Below are 25,698 nucleotides of genomic sequence, written 5' to 3'. Positions count from 1 at the left end.
CACGCAATGACTCCAGAAACCGGCAGAAAATGGGGAACAGAGTGTCTAAACACTAAGTTCTCTCTGCCTACCTGTGAAACAGCGTGAAGCTGATTATTACAATAAAACCAACAAAACTATATTCCAAATATTATATTTATTTTACTTAATAGTAACTCCTTTTTGTGTCAATGTGTTATCTTCATAAGTTTCTAATACATCTGCTAAGTGCTCATTATCTCTGGGTTTCTTAAACTGTCTTCGTTTCTGAGAGACTTTCTTTCTTTTAGGCACTATAGGTTTCCTAGGTCCGTGGTCTTGCATGGATTTGATTCCTTGTTTTTCTAAATATTCCTCGATTTTAGCGTCATCCATTGCATCTACTGCGGTCGCCCTCCATAATTTTACAAATTCCTCGTCAACCTGAAGTAAAAAAAAAAATTGAAGTTTTGTAAATTCTTTTAATGTAAATTGTTACGCTGCATCCCTCATATAGCATGGAATAAGGCAAAGGCAAAATAATGATTTTTCATTTCCTTTTTCAGATTTTGTTTCATTTCCTTGCTCTAGTAATGAGACAAAGGGCGGCGTTCAGTACACTACCCAACACGCAATAATTTGGCGGGAAGTGAGGAACAGATGTCTTAATGAGAGCAGAGCGTCTTAACACTATGTTAAAAAAATACTAACATCTAGTGTAGCAGTCTTATCATTATAAAACAAAATTTTCTTCTTATCAGTAGGTCGTGTTATATACAATATTTCTTGTGCTAAATTTTTTAAAGCTCTCTCGCAGTGGGGCAAAGATTCTTGAACATCTTCTAGAAAGATTCCTCCAAGGCCTTTCAAGTCGTGTTGTTTTAATAATCTGAAACATAATGTAATAAGAAATATGAATATAATATTCGAATCTAAAGTTAAAACCCCCTGGAGGAATCCAACCCTGCGTCTTGTCTACATTTACCCAAATGTATGACTGTAAATATAATAGTTGTGAATTCGATTCCCATTGAATGTGATGATGATGATTTGAATGATGATTTATTTTTATTTCTTCGCTCTGGTAAAATGATATAGCGTGAAGTAAAAAAAACAATACCTTAATAAGGACTTTTTATCCTTTATTTTATAGACAGGCTTAAATATATATTTTCCATCCATTGTGCACTCTATTTTGGGATTATTTTGTAGAGCCTCTGTTTGTAACCACTGTAAAAAAAAATAAGGCAAAAAAATTCTATAAGTATACAAAATAAAAATATTAATAGGTTTTTAGGATATTTATATAGCCTTTGTTTTACAAATAAAAAAACAATAAATGAAACATTGAGTGTTATGTATCAACATTTTAAAAAGGGATGCTCTTTTTCCATTCCACTTCCACTGGGGGAAAAAATATTTAACATTTTAATTCCTCACTCTGGTAAAGAGACTAAAGAGTGGCATTGAGTCCCGTCCCTCAACATGCAATGTCTCGATAATTTCGACAGTGCATTGGGAATGGAGTGTAAGATACTCCATTATAAAACTAAAACTTCAATATAATATATAAATGTCTATAACAATAATTAATACAAACAAGTATATAACATTTTATTTACCTGTTTAATTTTACTACCAACATCCAATTGATTTGTTTCATCCAATATTTCATCTAATGTCAGGGGATGATCATCTCCATCTTGATGTCTTGACTTCATGTGTCTAACAATACGGGCAAGCACACCGAAACGGTAGGAAGAGCTGCCACCCATTGTTTTATAACTATAAAGTATTTAATATTTTTTTATATTACTATTTTTTTAGCATCAACACTGTAGCAGGGTTGTTAACTTTAATTAATTTTCGAGACTGTCGTGTTATGTGGCGCAATTGAACACCAAAAGTTATCTTGTTCTCAGACAAAAAAAAGAAAATATTATTTTTTTGTCCTTGACCTGGGACCAAAAAACAAGGCAAATGGAGCACCAATGGGTTCAATTTAATTTATATTCAAGATATCTTTACACTAATTATTAACTGCAGTTTTGATAGTTTAGAGTTGTCTATGTGACACATTCTAAGAATTTCTAATGGTCTATAGGCCATATTGTCTTATGTTAATTGTTGGGAACTTATTGGGTGGATTGGTTTATTTGGAGTTTAATAGCATTCTTTGATAAATTAAAATTCAACACCAAAATATTAGCATGATACACAGATTAGCATTCTCAACCAATTGAACGAACACATTGAACACAAATTGCAAACACATTGAACAAACTTTTATATTACTATAGATATGTTAAATTTTGTTTAGCTTGCCATAGCCATCATGATGCAGCAGCATAACCTGTCTGTAACTTAGTTATGTTGTGGATTTGATTTCTACTGGGGGGCGGGAGTAAATTATTTTAATTTTCTTGCTCTGGTAACAAGACAAAGTACAGTATAATTTTAATGTACACAAAAACAATGTTTCTGGTTTAGCCTCTCTGAGTGGAGAAATTTGCTTGGGTTTCATTAAGCAATACAAAAATTTAAGTTTACTTAGATCCTTCAAGTTTAGGAGCAGCATTGGATGAGGATGAGCTTGATGATGATTTTGATTTCTTTTTGTCATCTTTAAGTTGTGAGTCATCTCTCTTCTTTTTTTCAACACTGTAAAAAGATAAATATAATATAAACTTCATGTTGTTGGTTTGTTAAGACTATACATATTAGTAATAACAACAATTAGTATATACCTTATAAGGTCAAGTGCTTCAATTTGTAGTTTCAAAATAATAGAATAAAATAAAAACAATTTTTTTAGGCTAGCAGATTATTTTTTTAGGCTAGCAGATTATTTTTTTATCAACTTAATTTATAAAATGTTTAGTAATAATTATTTATAATATATTATTTTTAGGCATGATATATACATACATACATATAATTGTGTAAAAGAGATATCTAAGTATTTGGCATAAGTTCAGTAAGTTATAAAATTGAATATTAATTAGAAATTCAACAATAACTGATTATGTTTACAAAATCAGTTGGTCAAAAATCAATAAAATTTCGTCAATATATGTTTTATAATCAATGTTATAATTGCAAGCGGGAAAGAGAAAGTTATTCGGTTGTTTAAGGTAAGTGAAGGGGATAGTGTTTGCAGCAGTTAGCATGCAAACAAGTAATGTTACATACCTTGGTGTAGCAAGTGCCTTTTTCCTGAACGCCTCGCGTTCTCTTAACAGTGCTGGATCCATTTTAATTGTATATTTTTATAATTATCCGATTTAAGTGAACGAAGTGAGTAAATTTTAACTATAATGTACTGTTTTCATCGTTTTCGTTATCGAAATTGGTATTTCATGTCAAATCAGAATTGTTTTACCTCTTATGTCAAATGTCAATGTCAAATTAGATCACTTGGCTGCGATCCATTTGACGTATTACCGTTATATTTTTTATTATAATTATTAATAAATTATTAATAAAATTAATAATTTCTATATATAATTATTTATTAATCTTGAATAATTTCAATCAGTAGCAATATGTTTATTTATATAAAATGCTTCATAGTGTGGAACAAATATTATTAGACCAGTTTAAAAAGATAGCACATTATATTGTAAAGCAGTTGTGGAATAATATAAATATGTATATGCCAAACAAGTATGTATATTCGTCATCATATATATACTTTTATTACATAAGAGAAATAAATTTAACATTTTTAAATATAAATTGTTATAAAAAAAAACATTTAGAAATATAAATTAGCGTACGGTATTTGGTATTAAATAATAAAAGCTATAGAGCTCCCTACAGAAATCTAATATTTCCTACTCTATTACTTATTTGCCAATTTAAATATCAGAGATAGAAGACAGACAGACAGAAATAGTAGTATAACCGTAACCTACCTTTACATAATTTATATTTATATTTTATTCTTGCTCTACTAAATCAAATGCTTAGAAGTAAAATGAAAAGATCTACAAGTTGACAGCAATGTCAATGAAGCATGATAAAATAAATGTGTTAAGTTAATTAAAGGTGAAGCCTAGCAATATAGCGCTAATGTTTAATCCTGAGTATTGGTTTCCTTTTAAAAATATTGTAATAATTTTCATTTCTTAAGGCTGATAAACTTTTAACACGTTTTTCGATCTAATTCATAATTATAAATTCAAAGTAATGCGCCTAGTAATATCTAATAAACTTTTTCTTTTAAACTTTTGTCCGGAAGTTTATCACGCAAAAGCTACTTAAGGCCTTACTTTACAGTAATATTTCAGAATAACATAAGGGTTGCAACATATGTAAATATTTTGTACAGTCTGGGTAAAATATAACAATAAATTTAAGCAGGCGAAGCTGCATTTGAGACTTGAGTTGGTAGTAATTCATATAAAGGCTTGTTTTTCGTGAGAGTAAAATATTCGTATTTATTTGTAAATCGAGTTTAGTTTTAGTTTCAGACTCAGTTTTTATTTAAGTTACTCGCCTGCCTAATTCGTAGCCAGTCGTGGCCGTGGAGCATTTTCATTTGCATTTCCTGGCTCTGGTAACGGGGCAAAGCGCGGCGTTAACGTCTGACACTAAGCATTAAGCATATAATGCTTAATAGCTTTGTCCCCAGATTCCCTCTGCCTGCCCTGCTTTTTTGCGGGATACAGCGTCAAGCTAATAAAAAAAGTCAGCATTAGGTACAATCGTCAATTTTTATATATATAAAAAAATAGATTAATTTTAATCACAATATTTTACTTAATTAAAAAACTATAAGCCATCAAAACAGCCATTGGAGCTAATATTTTTTATTTTGTCATAAAGTATTATGCAAAATGTCATACAAATTAACAACCTGATTAACATAAGAATAAATAAAAAAAAAACAATAACTTGTTTGACATCTTTAAAATTAGGCGGGAAAATACATCTATATTTAAACAAGTACGTATGTCACTGTGCCGGCATTCGCGACGTCGAGTGGTTGTAGCGCTGATTGAGGTACGTTTGAACACGTTTCGAATTGAATTTATTTAACAATATCACAATAATAGATCTTAATACTGTTGTAATTGAGTATATTTTATTTTATTAATAGTTATTGGACATTTTTTAAATATAAACAACAATGTTTAGTAACATTAGTTTGAGTCAGTGAACTTTTTTGTTAGTTTTTTTACTTAAGTGTACATATGTCAAATGTTATTTGCTTTTGATATATTTACATGTCCTCTCGTGTTATCCAGATTATTAGGATGTAACATATTAAAGCAGATATAGTTTTTATAATTTCAATAACAGAGCGAAGGGGGCCAGCGGTGTTACATAGCTGTACAAATTATATTAAATTGCTGTAATTTGATAGTGTCTTATAGGATTATAAAAAGATTTATTCGCGTCAATGGGCCCGAATACCTAAGGTTCAGATTTCAGTTAATCTAATAGAAATTAGACCTACTCGTATATCACAACTAATCGCATTGCATAGATAAAAATATATTAAACTCATGAACCTATTATGTATTCATATTAATTATTTTTTTAATGTAATAGGTAATAAGGCGTTCAGGAACTTTTGAAACGTCATTATTTCCTGTTTGATATAATTTGTTGTTAAAACTATGTAATAGATATTATCCTTACTTTACATATAAATATTACATTCATATACTGTATGTATATTTTATTATAAACAAAACAAAATAAAATTAAAGTGCTTCGAGGAAAAATCGATATCAACTGTCTAGACTTCTTTTCCGTTGATTCAATAACAGTTGTGCGAAATGAAGGTTGTATTTATACTTTTGTGTTTTCACGTAGTAATAATGAGGGAGCAAAAAGTAGAGAGATATATCACTAAACATCGTCAAAGTTTATTCTTTCGTTAACTTTATTCAACATAAGAAATCAAAGGCTTGTAACGTAAAGAAAATAACAATTAGATTTGACTTTTAATCTATAGTACAGTAAGTTATCATCCTATTACCGGTTTTTACGCATTTCTCTTACACCTTTTCTTGTTCTGTCAAGATGCTAAAACGCAGAGATGCATTTTTTCTTCTGAACAATATATGAAAAGTGTATCGTGTTGATGTTGCAGAATTGAACGAAGTATAATAAGTTAGCTGTAGGTGGCCGCGCAAATTTGATTTTAGGTTTATTACTTTTGATTATTTTTCGAGTGAACAATGCGCAAAAGTTCAGAAAACCTAATTTCAGCTACAACACTTCGACCGTACTACTGCGGGGCGAAGCGCAAGGATAATTATTTACATCATTAATTATTATCATCAGTTACAATTTTATAATTTGTATAAGAATTAATTTACTGGATTCCCTTCCTACACTTCAAACGGGAAAAAACCTGAAACTTCTGTTTCCCCGTATTAAAGACGGCATGATAGTTACATATTTAAAAAGATTGTAAGGAAATATAAAAAAAATACAGTCGAATTGATAACCTCCTTTTCTTACAGATGTCGGTTAAAAACAATTCTAAGTAGTAGTTGTTTTACTAGATGTACGCAATATATTTTATTATGTAAAATTATATTTTGATTTTGTTTTGACGGAAATGAACCAATTGAAGAAAGAGAAATGTCTTTCTAAAAACAAATAAAGATATTCTTACACTAATATAAAGATATTGAGGTTCACGTTCTAAACGCATTAGTCATACTATAGTACCTACTGGATATACCTACTGGATATACCTCCTACCTAGTAGGATAGGAGGAGAAAGTCTAGGAGGAGAGGAAAATAATAATAATTAATTCCCTCGAATGGGAAACGAACCAATGTGTACACTGATAGATTAGTCTTACTGCGTCACGGTGGCCTTTAGTTTAAAAATACAATAAAACAAGTATTTTTTATAAAATATATGGCCATAGACATATAGGTATACACTTTACTAATATCTATGTTTTTGTTTCAGATATTTGGTATAAATGTGGCGGGAAAAGTTATATTTTAATATAATATGTTTATTCATTATATTTCAATGGTAAGTTGTTTTTGGTATTTTTTACTTTTGTTGACTTGACGCTGTATTCTGGAGTGAGTCTGAGTGGCGGGTGTTATAATATAGTAGTAGTCAAAATGCGGCGTTGAGTTTCCCCTCGTAGAGTTGGAACCTAGAACTGTCTTATTGTATTGCCTGAATATTTCGTTTTTAATCGATCGATATTGTCATTCAAATAATAAAATGTTATTAGAGCACGAAAGAAATTCAGATTAGTAAATAAATACTTGTGAAATTCAAGCGGGCGAAGCCGCGAGTGGGGCGCTAGTGTTAAAATATAATGTTAAACTCAGCTTCACGCTGTATCCGACACACAGCAGGGTACACAAAGGGAACATAATGTTTAGATAGTTCCCCATTTTCGCCAGAAATTTGGAGGCATTGCGTTTTGTGTTGCGGAACTCAACGCCGCGCTTTGCCTCGACATCAGAGCGAAGAAATGAAAATTGAAATAAAAATAAAATATATTGCCTCGAGTGGAGATCAAACCCACAATCAGTCGCGTTTACAGTCTTAAACTTGTGTCCCTGACTCCCTGTTCCACCACTGGCCTTAGCCTATATACCTATTTGCAATAGTTTATTTAATAAATATATTGCTCAATTAAAATAATAGTTCATTTAATAAGCCAATATATTGGGCAATTAAATATTTATGAATTATAATATTTTTCTTTGAATTTCATCTTTCAACTGCTATGCGATTTAATCGGCCCAATATTGCAAGTAGGTACTTTATTTATATTCAGGTTAAAATATACCTGATGTTTATCGACGCGATGCCCATGTGATGATATCTAAAAGGATTCCGGGGTAAAAACATACTTTTAGATAAAGTGATACAATGATCGATAACTATAATAATGAAAGGTTATCAAACATTTTCAATACATTTTTTTATTTTCAATTTATTACTGTAGCAGCACTGTGTTATCGCATACGTTGGTATACAAGCGTCAAACTGTAAACGCGAACGTTGTAGGTTCGATTCCAGGAAAGAATTATTGAATATTTTAATTTCCTCGCTCTGGTAAATAGGCAAAACGCGGTGTTAAGTTTCGCCACTCAACACGCAGTTTCTCGAATTAGCAATTAGGATGTTAGTCCAAAGAGTGCAATTTAATTTTTGTACGTTTTCTAAAATATCTATACATATTTTGCTTAATGTGGCATACACTTCAAAAAACTATGAAATAGCTTGAGTTATTTTAACTGTATTAGTAACAGTATTAGTCAGGTATTATCCATGACAGCGTTTTAAGAGGCGCCGGCAGCAAACCGATTTAAACAAGATTTCCAACTCTACATACTTTATAATTATGTTATGATAATCTCAAGTTCCTATTTATGTTTTTATTTTGTTTGAGACTATTCGTGGCGCAGATGCATAAGTGTGCGACTGTAACCTCGACAGCTTGTGAGTTTGATTCTCACTCGAGAAAATGAAATATTTCATATTTTCGGCGGAAAGTGGTGAACGGAACTATCTTATGATCATAGGAACGGAGTTACCTGACTCTAGGTTCCCAATCAGCTTTAATAGATAATTCATGCAAATTTAACTTTATATTATTGTTGTTTTCAAACACTATCAGATCCATTGTTTTTATTATTCATCATTTGTCTCTCAAATAGCGCACGTTATCAATAGTATCAACAAGTGTTTATATCGATTACACTGATAAAGCACAATGCCCGACATACGAGTATACCTACTCAATAGTTCTTGTTGCATGTTTAATAATATTATGATGCGAGGATTCGTACAAACAATAGATCCTATGCTATTAGTCATTATATTTTTAAATCTTCATTAATTAAAAGTATTAATAGTAAGTATTCTAGGAAAAGTATAGTAGTAATCTTTATCAGTCTCAGTTATTATCTTTATCAATATCAGTAAAGTAATATATCTTTCCACTTTCTTGATGCCAACCTGGCGTGCTGCTCCTTGTGTTTAAGTTCAATTACCATTCGAAGAAATGATATTCAATTTTTTTAATTTTCTCGCCCTGGTGTCGAGTCAAAGCGCGGCGTTGATCACTCAACAAGCAATGCGTCCAGAATTTGACGGAAATTGGGGAACGGAGTGTCTTAACACTAGGTGCCCTCTGCCTACCCTGCTGTGTGCGGGATACAGCGTGTAGCTGATTTAGTCCGGACCACCAGAAAGACAAACAGTTTTAATATACAAACAATATCAATCAACAAAACATCGGAAAGTAAAGATTTAGCCAATTCAATAAAACAGTTGTATATATAACATATTTTAAATCGATATAGCTTTTTTATTTATGAGCCGATTGTAATAAAACAAACACTAAATGTTAAGCGACGCTTGCCAGAATCCACTAGTGAAAACATGCTTTTGAATCGGTTAAGCGGTTCCTGAGATTAGCGTGAATAAACGCACAGACAAAAAGACAAAAATATTTTTTGGTTCTATTATACTAATAAATGCCCAGTAAGTTTTCTGGTATATCTTCCATGTATAGACCTCGATCTGTTACGATTTTGCTATAAGTACCTATAGATATAGATTTATTTTCTTTTTAAATTAAATAGTGTAAGTACAAAAGACCATCCGGTGTGGCGGTGGCAGTGCGAAGGTAGCAAATGTGTGAAACTAAAACATAACCCTGAGGACTCGGAGCCGGCACTATCCCTGGAAGCATGCAAGATGTTCTGCAATAAATACGGTAAGTTTTAATTACTAAAATTACTTGTTAAAATATTAAATAACAAATATAATGTACAAGTATACTATGTATTTGGATTATTATAATTTTTTTGAACAATTTTCTTTTAAATTACATATATTTTTGATTCTCAATGGATTGAATAACACTAATAATGTCTTTAAATATAACCTACTTATTCTAGATTATTTTTGTACTGTCTGCCTTAACCTTGTCTCAAGTATCAATGTAAAGCATTGGCGTCTTTATCCTGTAATCATTTATTCATGGAGTGTAGTTGGTTTTAGAATGATTGATTTAAATAACAAGAAATCATACGCTACTATTAATTAAATTAAATATTACATAAAATCCAAATAAAAGTCAAGTGTTAGCTTCACACTGTCTTACGCAACTAGCAGGGTACGCAGAGGAAACCTACTATTGTTAAGACACTAAGGGGGACCTATTGTTAAGACACTCTGTTTCCATTAAGATATATCCGTTCCCCACTTTTTGCCCAATTCTCGAGGCGTTACGTGCGTACGTACATCCGTTGAGTGGCGGATCTATATATTAGCTATAACTTATTTCGAAAGATAAAAGTTACTTTATTACTCTATAGGTGTGCTATGGCCAAGACCAACAGGAGCGACGGATTTAGGTCGTTTTTTGTCCAAAATAAATATAAACAATATAGAAATACAGATCAAGAACCGTGGAAGGTCAGATGACTTGATGAATGCAGCTGGTCGGGTGAGTTTTTTTTATTTATTTTATGTAGGCAATTAGACATTAAGGATAAAATTCATAAGTAAAATAGATAGTATGTCTGAACTAATTTAATTTGAATTCGTATGAAAAAAAATCTTTGTGACAAGTTTTATTAAGACGTCGACGTCATATTATACAAAGATTTGTATAACATGACAGCTAACCGTAAACGCGGCGATTGTGGGTTCGATTCTTAGTTGGAGGAATGAAACGTTTAAATTTCTTCGCTCTGGTAAAAAAAATTCTGACGAAATCGGCGGAAAGTGGGGACGGAAGTGTCTTAACACTAGGTCCCCAAGTTCCCTCTGTCTCCCCGGCTATGTGCGAGATACAGCGTGAAGCTACAAAAATAAAATAAATTAATATATTTATACCAATTTAGGCATCTACTAAAGATAGAGTGAAAGAATGCGTAATATATATTTTGTTTTACAGAGATTGAAGAATTTAATAGCCAAAGCCGTTCCAAAAGGCTTATCGCCTAAGTTCACTGGCAAAGCCGTATACGTATATCTTGTTAACGAAAACCCAGATTTAAAAGGTAAGGGAAAATGTTACTTTTAATTTATTAAAAAAAATGAGGCATGTGTGTATGAAGGATATTGCAAATTATTTCAAGATAAAACTGCATTATAATTAAAATTATAATTAAACCACAGTATCTTAAGTAGGACTAATTAATTGCAATAAATCAAATAATAGCAATTGTTATTGAAAACAACTGTTATAATAAGTGTAAGTAGTCAACCAAATATTGATTCAAAATTGAAGGTTAAACTGAGTATTCCAAAAATACTAGCGACATTCGTGCATTAAATGAATTTCGGCTATAACATTCATTATTGTTACATACTGCGGCACAGTGGCACTACATCTGACAGTCTGCCTGTGAATGAGACAGTTGTGGATTCGATCTCCTCTCGGGGAAATTAATTATTTCATTTCCTTGCTCTAGTGACAAGACAGAACGCAGGGTTGAGTTCCGTTGAAATAACTTGCTTATATTAGTTTCTAGACTTTTCTCGTTTCCGTACGGAACCCTCGGTGGGCGAGTCTTTGTTTCTTTTGTCTAAAAAGCCATGGCGTGGCGTTAAGATCCGCCACATAGGTAGCTAAATATTTTTTTTATTACAATACGATACTATTATTGATGAAGAGATTATATAAATTGTAGCGGCGACCTTGATTTGCAAACTTACGGACTTTCTCTGACAGAACAAGTTTTTGGATATCATATGAAAGTGTCTCACTGAAGGAATATCTTCTTTTGTTTTTTAAACGTAAATGGCTGGACCGTTTTAGAGTTATGAGTTGTCTGAGTTGGTCAGAATATCTATACGTCATATTATAAAGGTTAAGAGTTTGTCTGGTTGAACGATGATCTCAGCAACTACTAATTTATAGCGAAAGGCTTTTAACCTACAGGCTATATTACATCTGGGCTAAGTTACACCTGCGCACTATGGGAAATCGAGGTCTGTATCAGATCAAAAATCGATAACTTTTTTATTTGTTAAGATAAACAATTGAATTTTTGCACAGGCATAAAATATGAAATAGTGCGTTAGGTGACGTTCAGATATTATACTTTTATTGGAGAATATATATATAAAAAAATAATGAAAAGAAAAGTTTTCAGTAAATAATAGTAAAAATTAAAGTAATAATAGTAAAAATGCATTATTAAATTAGTTTATTATTATTCCCGACTGCTAAGGAAGAGTTATGGTTTTCGCGCGTATTTTGTATGTATGTATGTATGTATATATGTATGCAATATTCTTTATTACCTTGTATCTCCAGAACCGCTGAACGGATTCACATAATTGAGGTACCGTTATATTCGCTTTAGCAGCCCAAGTGTTCTTAGATAGGTGACGTTAAAAAATAATAATCATGGCGGCTGTGGGACGCCATTGGACTTAGTGAAAAAAAAATTTTTTGGTTTCGAATACCACAATATGGGTATCAAATTGAAGAGCTTAACACGAGGATTTCAAAAAGGTATATCATAATTGTCATTACCATAATGAATCCTAACAAAAATTTGAAAAATAAAAAAATATTTATTAAAAAACAAACACCCCGACTGCATAAATCTAAAAAGAAATTAACAAGCCCAATAGTTTATTAGGATGAAAAGTCGGGACCTATAAGTAATTCTTCAATCAATAACATCTTTACCAGGAACCTCAAATAATTTAAAAAGGTGCGAATTCTTCTCCTATTGAACGTAAACCCTGCACCTTTAATGTATGGGAGTAATAATTCACGCTTGGAACACTAAAAATATTCGTCATTTTGAAATTTAGTGAAAACACTTAATAATAAAACGTCTGTTAGTAATTTTATTACTAATTTGTAATAGTTTTTTGAAATTAATTCACTCTTCATATAATTTTATAAATGAGGGTAGTGTGAATAAATGATTGTGCAAAAAGTGTGCAAAATGAAGATAAAACGACCTTTTATCAATAAATAACAATAATTTTATGGAAATTTACTACAATCTAATCAATTAAATAGTAAAACATTAGAAACTACAATAGATAGAGTTTTCGTGTCCCCTGACTTGTCTCGTAGTTTTCGTGATAACTTCTCAGTCTGCAGGTCTCTGCAGCTGATTTTTGATAAATGTTATTTATGAATATCTGGACTATAAAACAACATCAAATATAACGCGTCGGGAGACGTCGGTAACTGTTAAAAGTCTCGATGAACTTTAAACACGTACCTTTTTTCACTTCACTTATTGTTAATATTTTTTATAAAAATATAGTCACGATATCCACAATATAATAAATGTTTTAAAATCTACATACTATGGGCTCTTCAAAAATATATAACACTTTATACCTACTTGCACATTTTTTTAAGGAAATTATGTTTAAAGTATCAAAGTGAACTACCTGAAATAGACATTCTCACGAATGACAATTGACGATGAATAAATATATATTCCAAATGTAATTCACGAAAAAATAATTCATAACATTAAAGTTCCACTCTTATACTATTAATTAAAAAAAAAATTGTACGTTAGGGACGACTTTGAAAAAATGACTTTTGATCTGCCGTTGTTCTACCATTGTCCATAGTGCTGCGGTCTGAGTTCCTTGGACGTTTAGAATGTCCGATGTGTCATACTACAACTCTTTGTTATTTTTATATGACCACGCCGGCAAGGCTGCAGGTAAAAGCTGGGTCCTTCCTGAGACATTTAAAGATAAACATTATCATGACAATCATCATAATTATTATAATAACTGATTTTTATTTTTTTATATTGTACGTCAAGGAAACGAAATATATTCTTTATAGCACATTTTACACCATATTTTAATAAAAAAAAACATCGTTTACATATTTATTAAAAAATATATAAGAGCTATTGTTATAAAAAAACAACTGTTTCAATAAGTACTGAACCAAATATTGATTTAAAGTTGAAGGTTGAGCTCAACTAATAGTCATTTGACATTTTTTAATTTATTATTATATATTGCATACATTTATTATTATTATTGCGGTGTAGTGATTCTGCGTCTGACTGTAAAAGCGACGGTTGCTTATTCAACGGCAGAGAGCATTTATTGTCAGCACACTTCACTCTCAACTATCTGCCCAAATTCGAGTATTTCCGTTTCAGTTTCGGATCTCATTATTGATAATTTTGATATTATTAGATGGAAAACTTTTCCTCATTACCCCCACCCAAGTTGGATTTGGGTGAATGTTTATATGTACTTCCCCGGTCCGAATTGGTAAGACGTGGGTTTGGGCTACGCCAAACAACGGTGCATGGAGTGCCTTAACACTAGGTTTTCTGTCTTTATTACCATTTATTACTATTACTATTTTAGAATTTTCCCTGGACCTCGACGAAAGTTATATTGTACGAGTATCCGCCGAGTCCAACGAGCGTATCAATGCCACCATACGAGCTGATAACTTCTTTGGCTTAAGGAATGGTTTGGAAACTTTATCACAATTAATTGTGTTTGATGATATAAAACAACATCTGTTGGTAAGTTATTTCTTTTTTTTGTTTATTTTGTATTTTTAACCAATGTTGAGGTAAAGCGTGATGTTGAATTCCGCCACTCACACCGCCACAACACGCAATGCCTCCAAAATTCAGCGGAAAATGGGAAATGAAACATCTTATCTGCCTATGGATGCCTGTTGTATGCGGGTTGTATTGTGACGCTAATTTTATATTTTTAGCTACACACTGTATCGTGTTAAAACCGTTCCCATTAAGACACTTCTGTTTTCTACTTTCTGACTAATTCTGAAGGCAATACACTGTGCCTATACGCCACGAGGAACGACGGTCTCTTCGTCACATGTGATAAAAATAAAAAATATATATATCTGGGCAATTTCACATTATCCTTATACAGGTTAAAATTATTATCGACGAGGACATTATAGCGTCCTTTAGCATCACACAAACCGGTTGTCGATCGTTGACATGGAATATTTGCATAACAACGTTCTATATGTACGCGTCTCTTTATTTCGAACACGATAAATAAATTAATCGTTCAGTAACTTTTGAGAGGTTTTTATTAATGTTTGTATTATTACTTAGGTATTTGAAGTCGCGGCGGAACAGCACGCACGTGCAACTGTAAATACGGCCGTTGTGGGTTTGATTCCCACTCAGGGAATGAAATATTTAATATTTTCATATCATTGCTCTGGTAACGAGGCAAATCGTTGAATTCCGCCACTCAACATGCAATGCCTGGAAATTTAATTTCATTGAAGGGCCTAAATGCGAAAGAAAAAAGCAGAGTCACACTGCATAGCAGACTAGGCAGAGAACCTAGTGACAAGACACCACATTAGTCTATCTGCTCAATTTGCTCTCAAAGCGCTTTCTCTTACCAGAGTTGCGAAACCAAGATAGTTTATGTACAGGTAATAATTCCCCTGACTAGGGATCAAACCCACCCCCCACTAACGTTACGAATATAATTAAACAGTGTAGATCCGTCAAATGTTATCTTTCAATGCTCAATATTTTTTAATATGATCGGAAAATAACCAGTTAAAGAATTTTTTTGCGCTTTTTTAGATTTTTGGCGTTCTCAAATTTCTGTATACACAAAGTATGCAGAAAATTAAGGACGCTAAAGTACGTGATAAACTTTGCATATAACGTGTATAAACTTTCTTTGCCGTTTTACGCTTTTTTCCCTATAGGAGGCTATGTAGTAGAGTCAACCGACCTAGTATTAAATACACCGTTTAATTTTTCGCCTAATTTTCGTGGCATTTCGTGTTGAATGTCGGTATTCAACGCCACTTGTTTTGTCTACCAAAGTGAGAAAATAAAAATAAATATAATATAATCATATAATCAAAGTTGGGGCGGATCAACAGGTATCGTATTTTCAGTCAGACGCCGCGCCGGCCTATTGCACCACAACTGCGTTCCGGCATTATAAAAACAACAACAATTTGTCGGTTTTATTTATTACTAAAATAGAAAATATGCCTAAACTTATTAATCTTTTATTCGATTTATTAAAATGCATTACTAATCGATTTGGTAATTAAGTAAGTAAAATTGGGTTCAATTTGACAGATTAGATCTATAAATGAATCTCGACATTATCTATACACTATTGTTTGTTTATGTTTCTTTATTTTTTTGAGTGTAGGGGAAAATTAACATTTTCAATAAAATAAATATATCAGCTTCACGTTGCAGGGTAGGCATAGGGAACCCAATGTTAAGATTTGATCCGATCTCTACTTTCCGTCGAATTCTGGATGCGTGTTGAGTGGCGGAACTCGACGCCGCGTTTTGCCTCGACACCAAAGCGAAGAAATGAAAATATAAATTTAAATAAATATTTCCTTTCCTCGAGTGGGGATCGAATCCACAACCAGTCGGTTTTGCAGCAAACTTTGTACATTTGCGCAACCAGGTTTTTTATATTCTGTACTTACTTATTTTTTTATAAAGAAATACAGGCCGATATTTATAATACTGTACGTGTGCTAAATTCAAAAGTGGGGAAGAGAGAGTCGTAACACGAGGCTCTCCCTGCCTACCCACTTGCTGTGTGCGGGATGATTTAATTACATTAAATTTTTTATTTTAAATAATACAAAAAAAAACGAACATTCATTAATCGACTTATTACAGTAGACTAAATGTTATTGGTAGGGGACAACAATCTTAACAATATGATACTGCTTATTCTGCCACAAGTGGAAACAGTAAAAAATGCTATTTGATAAGAATAAAGAGAAGTTATTTGATAATTAAAATAAGCAAAAAATAATAAAATATGCATAAAGACCAATATAGATCCGGGGTTAATGAGACGTACAAAACATCTTTGTCACAAACCTGCCACTCATTATGTAAATTAAAGCAAAATTTTCTTTTTTATCCACATGTGTTTTATTAACATAAACATTTGCATTAAGATCTTTTTGATATTTCTTTTAAAATAAATTAATTTTGTAAATATAGATTTATTTTTTATAATTATTTATGTTTGTCTTTTTAGAAAGAAAAAAATATTGAGAAAAAGCAATAAGCTCTTGACCATTTTTTTTATATTTTTAAATTTTAAAACCAGCTTCACGCTGTATCCCGCACACAGATACTGGTTAGGCAGAGGGAATCTAGTGTTAAGACACTCCTTTTTAATCCTCATTTTTATATTTTAATATGTATATAATAATTATTTTTCAGATCGCACGCGATGCTTCAATTGACGATAAACCAGTATATCCATACCGAGGTATTCTTTTGGACACTGCAAGAAATTTTATTGAGGTCGATGTTATTAAGGATACTCTAGGTATGTTTACTTTTTTCTCGCATATAGCGAGGCAGATAAACAGAATTTAGCGTTAAGACATTTTGTTACCAACGCAGCGTTCCTCGCACATAGCAGGGTAGACAGAGTGAACCTGGGAACCTAGTGTTGGGACAATTCTGCTCTTCACTTTTCGCAGCATTCTTGGGGCATTGCGTGTTTAGTGGCGGGACTCAACGACTTGCTTTGCTTCGATACCAGAGTGAGGAAATTAAATTATTAAATATATCATTCCTCTGATTGCGAAACTCGATGATTTGAGCCCTTGCTCCGCGATGCTCATAATAATGTATAATAATATAAATTTCAGAGGCAATGGCTATGGTAAAGTTAAACGCATTCCACTGGCATATAACGGATAGTCAAAGTTTCCCTCTAGAATCCTCCAGACAACCTGAATTGACTAAATATGGCGCTTATAGTCCTAGTAAAGTAAGTTTGTTTTTAGTATATTAATGTAGTCTTTCCTTCTCCATACTTATAAAATAAATTAATGATAAAATTCAAGAGTGAGTTATCGTGCATTTTGTTCGTTAGGATGTATTAATTCCTCTTCTAGTGTAAGTAAAAAGTGATTTATGTAAGATAATCAATGTAATGAACATAATTTTGAAGGTATATAACGCGAAGACGATCCGCGAGATCGTACAATACGGTCTCGAGCGCGGCGTGCGCGTCATCCCGGAGTTCGACGCGCCTGCGCACGTGGGTGAGGGCTGGCAGGACACTGGCCTCACTGTTTGCTTTAAGGTAATGTGTACACACACACACACACACACACACACACACACATATATATATATATATATATGAAAATATGTCTGAAAATATGTCTAAAAACACACATATGTTTTATTTATTATGCTCCCGTGCGTACTTATACTTCTTTTTCTCCCTCCTGGCAATTGTTTCGGCTTTTGCCAGGGTCTGCCTTCATACTCAACCAACTACACTTTCTTTGCACGGTCTTTAAAGTCTTCGGTGGTTAGACCATGGGCTCTCATGTGCGTCACGGCACGGCAGTACGCGATCAGACTGCAGCTCAGCATCTACATTTCTGTGACGTGAAGCTCCTCAGTGTGCCGAGATAGTGCTGGTAGTGGCCATACTGCACATAATAAATATATGTACATGTGTATACCTATACAGGGTGGAAGAGGCAGCGCTTCTTTTATTGAAACTGCATATAGGGTAATATATTTCAAACCCACACCTAAGAAATTAATCAAGGTACCAACAGTTTGGATTTTTATCCATACCTGTATTTCGTGTGACGCACACATACGTGTGCGACGTTTCCGATTTGACAGGTAAGTGTGTGCGTGCCTATGTTATACTTTACAAATGGCCTTTTATTTTAAAACGATAATTTTATTATTTATTTTGTTTGAAAAAATAACTTTTTCATTTTTGGGAATTATTTTTTTTCCGAATTATATTAGGCTTTTATAGACAAGTTAAAACTGTGGTTTCATTTAAAGTGGTGCTGACAATTCCACCCTGTATATAGCAATAAATCAAAACCCATAATTAAATATTAATAAGAAAATATGTTTATTTCCAGGCTGAGCCATGGGCCTCATACTGTGTGGAACCGCCATGTGGTCAACTCAATCCTACTAAGCCCGAGTTGTACGACGTACTTCAAGATATATATACCGACATGGCTGGTTTGTTTTGTTTTTTGTTGTATTTATTAAAGACAATCCTAGCGATTAGGCAGTCATTTGCACCAATTTTTTTTTAATAAATTTTATCATCAATTCTAATTTTGCTTTCTTTTCTTTATATATTAATACGTGAATTAAAAAAAATAGGGAGTATGACGGCACAGTAATAATTTATAGAGAAGAAATGCAGAATATACATATTTTTTTAAAAATAAGACATAATAAATACATCACATCAATAAAATAGATATAACATACACAAGGTACCCATGTTCCCTCTGCTTACCCTGATATTTGCGAGATACAGTGTGAAACTAAAGAAAAACTCAAATTCTAGAACTGTTCACAACAACGGACCTCTTTCACATGGGCGGAGACGAGGTCAGCGAGCGTTGCTGGAACTCGTCACAACAAATACAACAATATATGGCACAAAAGGAATGGGGACTCGATCGACCCTCGTACTTGAAATTGTGGAACTACTTCCAGAGTGAAGCACAGGAGCGGGCTCACAAGGTATGTCATATCACGTCATTAACAATGACATTAACATTGTGTTGGCACGTCATTGACTATTGTGTCGTTGCGTCATTGTTCTTGCTTGTTAGACTTTAGTTACATGCGGCAAGTAACGCAACTTCAGACGTATGTGCTGCGACTCACATTCATTACTAGTATTTTGGGTAGGCACAGGAAACCTATTGTTAATTCAGAAAATTCAAGATACGGCGGAAGGTAGGAAATGAAAGTGTCTTTATGGGTACGGAGTGTCTTAACATTAGGATCCAAGGTCCCCTCTGTCCTGCCTACCTGGCTGTGTTTGGGAATAAACCTATTATGAAAAAAAATATATATAAATGAAATATTTTACAGGCTTTCGGCAAACGTGTGCTTCTAATACTATGGACGAGTACGCTCACTGAATTCAACCACGTTGATAAATACCTTAATAAAGATGATTACATAATTCAAGTAAGTATAATGGAACGTGGAATGGATTAATATTAGTAGAGGCCAGAGTTTGAGGGGTCAATCTCCACTAAGGGAATGAATTATTGTTATTCCATTTGCGTAAAACTGAAAAAAAACATTAGCCGTATTTTTTCTCTGTATGCTACAGATAGAAAATTGAAATGATATTAGATCGTAAGGTGATGATTTATCTACCAAGTTTGTTATACGCATGCACTGATAAAATTTGGGATATATCCTACTACGAATGAAAAAATGTGTTATAAGTTTTCTGACAATGAAACGAAAAAAATGTTACAACAAAATACTTAAAAAGATAAACTCAAGCCTTGATATGAATTTGTAGAGGACAAATGTGTGATCTTAAGAGTTAGACGGTCGATAAATCGTGACCACCGAAGTCAGCTGTAGATGGCTGCGCTGATTTCATTTTAGAATTCTTACTTTTGATAATTTTCTTCCCGAGTGCACAATGACCATGACTCGTCGACCGTATTGTACATACATAAATAAATATTTTGTAACAAATTCCAGGTATGGACGACAGGGGCAGATCCCCAAATAAAGGGTTTATTGGAAAAGGGCTACCGTCTCATTATGTCTAACTATGATGCTCTCTACTTTGATTGCGGGTTCGGTGCCTGGGTCGGGTCAGGTAAGTTATTATATAAAACTGATTTAGAATGTAAGATTGCTAAATCCTTTTTTTATGTTTAGTGCATTTTTATACCATTCGAAAGTGGAAAAAAAAATCGCATTCCAGAAAAACAACTGTTGATCTTTTTTTTCCAAAAATGGCTAAAATAAATAATTATTAAAACTGCCAAATTAATTATTTCAAAAGTTAACGGCTTCCGTGTTTGTGTAATATAAATATATTCTATTTTCACATTGGATTTTTTTTTATTTCAGGCAACAATTGGTGTTCACCGTACATCGGCTGGCAAAAAGTATACGAAAACAGCCCAAAAGTAATGGCTCAGCAATATTATAAGCAGATATTAGGTATGTATAATAATTTCATTAGATTTTTAGGCTTTGACCAGGTGTTTCGTATATTAATACTTTCATCATAAATCAGTTAAGTTATAAAGCTCAATTTTGTAATATTTTTTTGGAAATAATATTAGAAACGAATTTCTCCATTGCCAGATTATAACTCCCTGCGAGAAACCCCCAAATTCTATAAGCTATAAACTCCTACCTATACCTTAGGAGCAAATAATATTTTTTACACTTTAGTATAGATTCGTAGGTGCTTGTTGGATTAGAGTTTAGAGGTAGTTATAAAAAGTTTCATAACTAACTGTATTACTAACTGAAGAGTTACGTTGTTCAATAATCTATATATATAAAAGGACTTGTCCTCACTGACTGAGGTAAGACGCACGCACAGCCGTAACCGCTGTGCGTAGAAACGTGAAATTTGGACAGATGCTTACTTTCGTAATCTGGACATCCACTAAGAAGGGATTTTGAAAAATTTTGACCCTAAAGGGATATTATATGGTTGAAAGTTTGTATGGAAAAAAAATTAAACCGGCACCGATTTCTATAAAATTTTAAATTTAGATTTTTAAAAGTATTTAATTGAAGACGTGTTTCATCGTTTTCTAGAATTCTCCCCCTAAGAGTGCAAATAAGGGGTTGAAAGTTTGTATTGTTTTTTTTTTAAATTGGCACCGATTTCTATAAAATTTGAAATTCAGACTCTTAAGAGTATTTAATTGAATACATGTTTCATGGTTTTCTAGAATTCACCCTCTAAGGGTGCAAATAAGGGGTTGATAATTTGTATGGAAAAATCTTTAAATCGCCACGGATTTTTCTAAAATTTGAAATTTAGACTCTTAAAAATATTTCAATGAACAGGTTTCGTGGTTTATTAGAATTCACCCCTCAATAAGCAAGCGAAGCTGCGCGCGTCCGCTAGTATTATATAACACTACAACACACATGTACATTGCACAAGCATATCCCGAATTGACACTAACTATTACTTCAGTTAAGTTGATTACTTATGATGGCGCTGCGACCGTGTCATAACTAAGCTTACACGATAGAGCTGTAACATGTCACATGACACGGCAGGTGGCGAGGCGACGCTGTGGACGGAGCAGTCGGACTCCGCGTCAGTGCCGGGGCGGCTGTGGCCGCGCGCGGCTGCCATGGCGGAGCGTGTGTGGGCCGAGCCTGACACGCCGTGGCAGGATGCCGAGTACCGCATGCTCAACGTCAGGTGAGGGACCCCTTACATGACAGTGACAAATATTATTTGCAGACTGCTTGCCAGCTTATGACTTAATATGAGGGGAATTTCCAAGTACGCGAAACAGCAGCCGCCATGATATGACGTCATACTGTCTTATATCAATGCAACCGTTTGTTGAATTTCATGAATTTTATTAATGCATGCAGTCCAGTCGTGGCGCAGAGGCAGAAAGTGTGATTGTAAACGGTTCGATCCCCACTCGAGAAGTTCCACCACTCAATACGCAATGCGTCCAGAATTTGGTGGAAAGTAGGGAACGGAGTGTCTTAACGCTAAGCTAAGACATGCAGAGGCAAATGGCTGCTATGTGAAGAATACAGCGTGAAGCTGCTTTATTTATTTTTATTTTATTAATGCATTTCTTTATAAGCCTTATACTGTATTTTTTGTAGTGGCTTATTAAAACTGAAACTTATTTTATATGAGTAACTATTATCTAAAATTAGACCATTTGTGTCAAAGTCCAATATTTATATAATTTGAAAACTTTTTTCAATATTTACAGGGAACGTCTAGTGCGCCACGGGATCCAATCTGAATCTCTCGAACCTGAGTGGTGTTATCAAAACGAGGGCTACTGTTATGCCTAAACTCGAAAATTTTCAATATAATATATGTATTAAATATTAATATATATCCTAAATTGCTAACTCCAATTCTTTAATAAGTAATAAACATAAATAATTAAAAATAACAGACTGTATAGTAATATTCAACAAAGTTGGTGTATTATACAGCATGTTTATTTTAAATCAAATTATTTTACATGGAAATAATATTTTTAATAAATAAATTTATAAATATTTCGATAATACAAATTATACAATATCTCAAAAAAATATTATAGTATTAGAAATCAGAAGCGGTAAAATAAAAACTAAAACAATGTAGAATGGTCTGAGGTTAATATAATTCAAGACTGCCCTGAATTAACAATAAGTCACTTTAATCAAATAGAAATATTAAGTTACTAACAATTTAACAATCGTTACCTTTCAAACATGACAAATATAATAAAATAGAACGAAATCACAGTATCGACACCAACCATCTTCCCAAACGACGACGGGCTCGTAAATTAGGTTATACACGACTAAGCGCTTGTTTTATATGAGTGGGAATGGTAATGGGTATCGACACTACATACTCGTACATCATAATGTTTCTAACAATAAAATTAAGTTTAAAATAAGGCAGTCGTTGCGCAGGAGCCTAAGGCTGTGACTGTAAAAACGGTTTGGATTGTGGGAATTAATTATTTAAATAATTTCCTCGCTCCTATAACGAGGCAATGCGCAGCGTTGAGTTCCACCATTCAACAAGCAATGTCTCCAAATTCGGCGAGAACTGGGGAACGGAAGTGTCTTAACACTAGGTTCCCAGAATCCCTCTGCCTTACAAAGGTTTAAAATGAGATTATAAAATAGGTAATACTTATATTTTAAATTTGTTGCAAAATTGACTTTTTGGTAAAATAAAAAATCTTGTCGTTTTTAGCTATGCTATAAAATGAATAACTAATTATATTATATAACTAATAACAGTTAGCATTTTTGAATATATATATACAACATATTAATTATATTTTTGTGATTGATTTTTATTTAAAATAACACAAATTGTAATCTGTCTTTTTAATATGTAATACAAGTTCAACTCAATAACATATAATTTTATAATATTGTAGTCTTTTATTTTTTTGTCTTTATAATCCTAATGTAGATTGGCAATCTTTTTAACCGACTTCTGTAAGAAAAGGAGGTTATCAATTCGACTGTATTTTTTTTTTTTTTTTTTTTATTTATTTATTTATTATTTTTTTTTATGTTTGTTACCTCATAACTTTTAACTGGGTGGACCGATTTTGATAATTTTTTTTTTATTTGAAAGGTATAGCTTCCCGAATGGTCCTATTTTTTTTTGGTCCATGTCTGACAATGGTATCCATGAGAAAATCACATAAGTCTTAAATTTGCATTATGCATGTGCGCGACTAATAGCCGAATAACTCAATCTCGCGCCAACCGATTTTGATGATTCTTTTTTTATTTGAAAGGATACACTTCAAGGATAATTTGTTGAAAGTTTGGTTAGGTTTCGATTATGGAATCCGGAGAAAATTGAGAAAGTTTGTTTTTTTTGGTCAAAAATTAATTATACTGTAATAGTTACAAGCAAAAACTTGTTAAATTGATGTCAGAAGTGAGATTCCTGATCGTTGCATTTCTTTTCAACCAATCTCAAAAAAGAGGATGTTCTCATTTTCAACCAACTTCAAAAAAGGGAGATTCCGAATTCACCCGAATACTTTTTATGTTTGTTCTTGTCAATATACCAAAATGTAACTTTGCACAAAAATAATAGCTAATTAAATGAAGTTTTACATAGAACAATCACAACCACTCGTTGACAACCACTACCACCACCATCACCACTCGTTCAAGAAGCATCATTTTAAGATCTACCCATCACTAAAAATCGTAAAATAAATTAATTTTTAACAAAAACAAAAACCGACTTCTAACAACGAACTAAAAAGTGAAAAATAATTATATAAAGATTTTATAATTTTGAAGTCGGTGTCAAACTAATGCTACAACACCTTTACTACAATATCTAATTACTAAGCCTGTTTGTTTTACTTGGCACCGACTTCAAAATTATAAAATCTTTATATAATTATTTTTCACTTTTTAGTTCGTTGTTAGAAGTCGGTTTTTGTTTTTGTTAAAAATTAATTTATTGCCATATAAGATGACTTATCTTTCTATAACTTACTGTAACTTGTTACAGTAAGTTACTTAATAATATAGCTCCAGTTCCTGTTCATCAGTTAATGAGTACTTTTTTATACTCCCCATTATTTTAATGCCCTCGACAGCACCACGAACATTTTTTCTTTTATCTCTTCTTTTAAGTGTCTTAAGTCACAAGTCACAAGTCTGCCCCCTCCTTCCGAAGTCTCAGTGATGAGAACCAATTAAAGGGTCTCCAGGCCCATTCCCATGACGCAATGGATGAAAGTACGGAAGTGTCATAATACAGCACAACTACTATACAGTATACAGTATTAACTGAAATTGTGAAGTGTGATGAGCTTTTTCTAAAGATTGAAGACAACCCTGGGGCTGCTAGTATTTAATATAATTGGTATAACAATTAGTAGCTCGGATAATCGCGAATCTGTATAAGAAGGGCCGGATAATCGAGATAGTACTATATTATGTTATAAGGTCTATAGTAGAAAATATTATAATTTAGTAATAATGCATGTTTCTTTATCTCCATTACTTAACAGTTTGTACCTCGAACGTGATTTATTCAAACTACGACTAAACTAGTGGCACAATTATTATGTGTGTCACGTATTTTTAGTATGAAACTAAAACGAAATACCTATTATAATTTATTGAATCAATAAAATTAATTGTGTTAATTTTGCATTAAATAGAGACCGTGTCGCAATAAGACAGTGTGTGAGTGTTAATCGATGG

At 32.7% G+C, this 25,698-nt stretch overlaps 2 protein-coding genes across 3 annotated transcripts; one reads left to right on the top strand and one right to left on the bottom strand.

Annotated features, from left to right (window-relative positions):
* Positions 1 to 117: 117 nt before the first annotated feature.
* Positions 118 to 3,291, bottom strand: TfIIEbeta (transcription factor IIEbeta). Its single transcript, XM_085203349.1, has 6 exons — positions 3,151 to 3,291; positions 2,509 to 2,619; positions 1,581 to 1,743; positions 1,079 to 1,188; positions 670 to 847; positions 118 to 402 (listed from the first exon to the last, which is right to left on the bottom strand). The coding sequence occupies exons 1-6, from the start codon at positions 3,210 to 3,212 to the stop codon at positions 142 to 144; spliced, it is 885 nt and encodes a 294-aa protein (XP_085059475.1). The 5' UTR covers positions 3,213 to 3,291; the 3' UTR covers positions 118 to 141.
* On the top strand, positions 3,124 to 23,885 carry Hexo1 (beta-hexosaminidase 1). Of its 2 annotated transcripts, none has more exons than XM_085203347.1 (16): positions 3,124 to 3,255; positions 6,902 to 6,970; positions 9,553 to 9,686; positions 10,291 to 10,421; positions 10,875 to 10,980; positions 14,303 to 14,466; positions 17,164 to 17,272; positions 17,601 to 17,722; positions 17,906 to 18,040; positions 18,855 to 18,960; positions 19,298 to 19,476; positions 19,834 to 19,932; positions 20,467 to 20,587; positions 20,845 to 20,937; positions 22,024 to 22,171; positions 22,710 to 23,885. In XM_085203347.1, the coding sequence occupies exons 2-16, from the start codon at positions 6,915 to 6,917 to the stop codon at positions 22,792 to 22,794; spliced, it is 1,788 nt and encodes a 595-aa protein (XP_085059473.1). In that variant the 5' UTR covers positions 3,124 to 3,255; positions 6,902 to 6,914; the 3' UTR covers positions 22,795 to 23,885. The 2 variants fall into 2 exon arrangements, with proteins under 2 accessions (XP_085059473.1, XP_085059472.1); XM_085203346.1 differs by lacking the exon at positions 3,124 to 3,255 and adding an exon at positions 4,789 to 4,965.
* The last annotated feature ends 1,813 nt before the right edge of the window (positions 23,886 to 25,698 follow it).

This window comes from Heliconius melpomene, chromosome 19, assembly GCF_056956725.1.
Source record: "Heliconius melpomene rosina isolate 202511_hmr_F chromosome 19, ASM5695672v1, whole genome shotgun sequence".
In the NCBI taxonomy this organism is placed as follows: domain Eukaryota; kingdom Metazoa; phylum Arthropoda; class Insecta; order Lepidoptera; family Nymphalidae; genus Heliconius; species Heliconius melpomene.
The sequence above is the reverse complement of the archived record's forward strand: the minus strand, read 5'-3'. Positions and strand labels throughout refer to the sequence as shown.

Bases quoted from the DNA above. Each gene is read 5' to 3' on its own strand.
- TfIIEbeta (XM_085203349.1), bottom strand. From the start codon at position 3,212: ATGGATCCAGCACTGTTAAGAGAACGCGAGGCGTTCAGGAAAAAGGCA. The intron at 1,744-2,508 runs GTAAACTTAAAT...AATACTTTATAG, and splicing joins CCTAAACTTGAAGGATCTAA to TTATAAAACAATGGGTGGCA. The intron at 403-669 runs GTTAGTATTTTT...TTTTTACTTCAG, and splicing joins ATAAGACTGCTACACTAGAT to GTTGACGAGGAATTTGTAAA.
- Hexo1 (XM_085203347.1), top strand. From the start codon at position 6,915: ATGTGGCGGGAAAAGTTATATTTTAATATAATATGTTTATTCATTATA. The intron at 17,273-17,600 runs GTATGTTTACTT...TATAAATTTCAG, and splicing joins TGTTATTAAGGATACTCTAG to AGGCAATGGCTATGGTAAAG. The intron at 18,961-19,297 runs GTTTGTTTTGTT...CTCAAATTCTAG, and splicing joins TATATATACCGACATGGCTG to AACTGTTCACAACAACGGAC.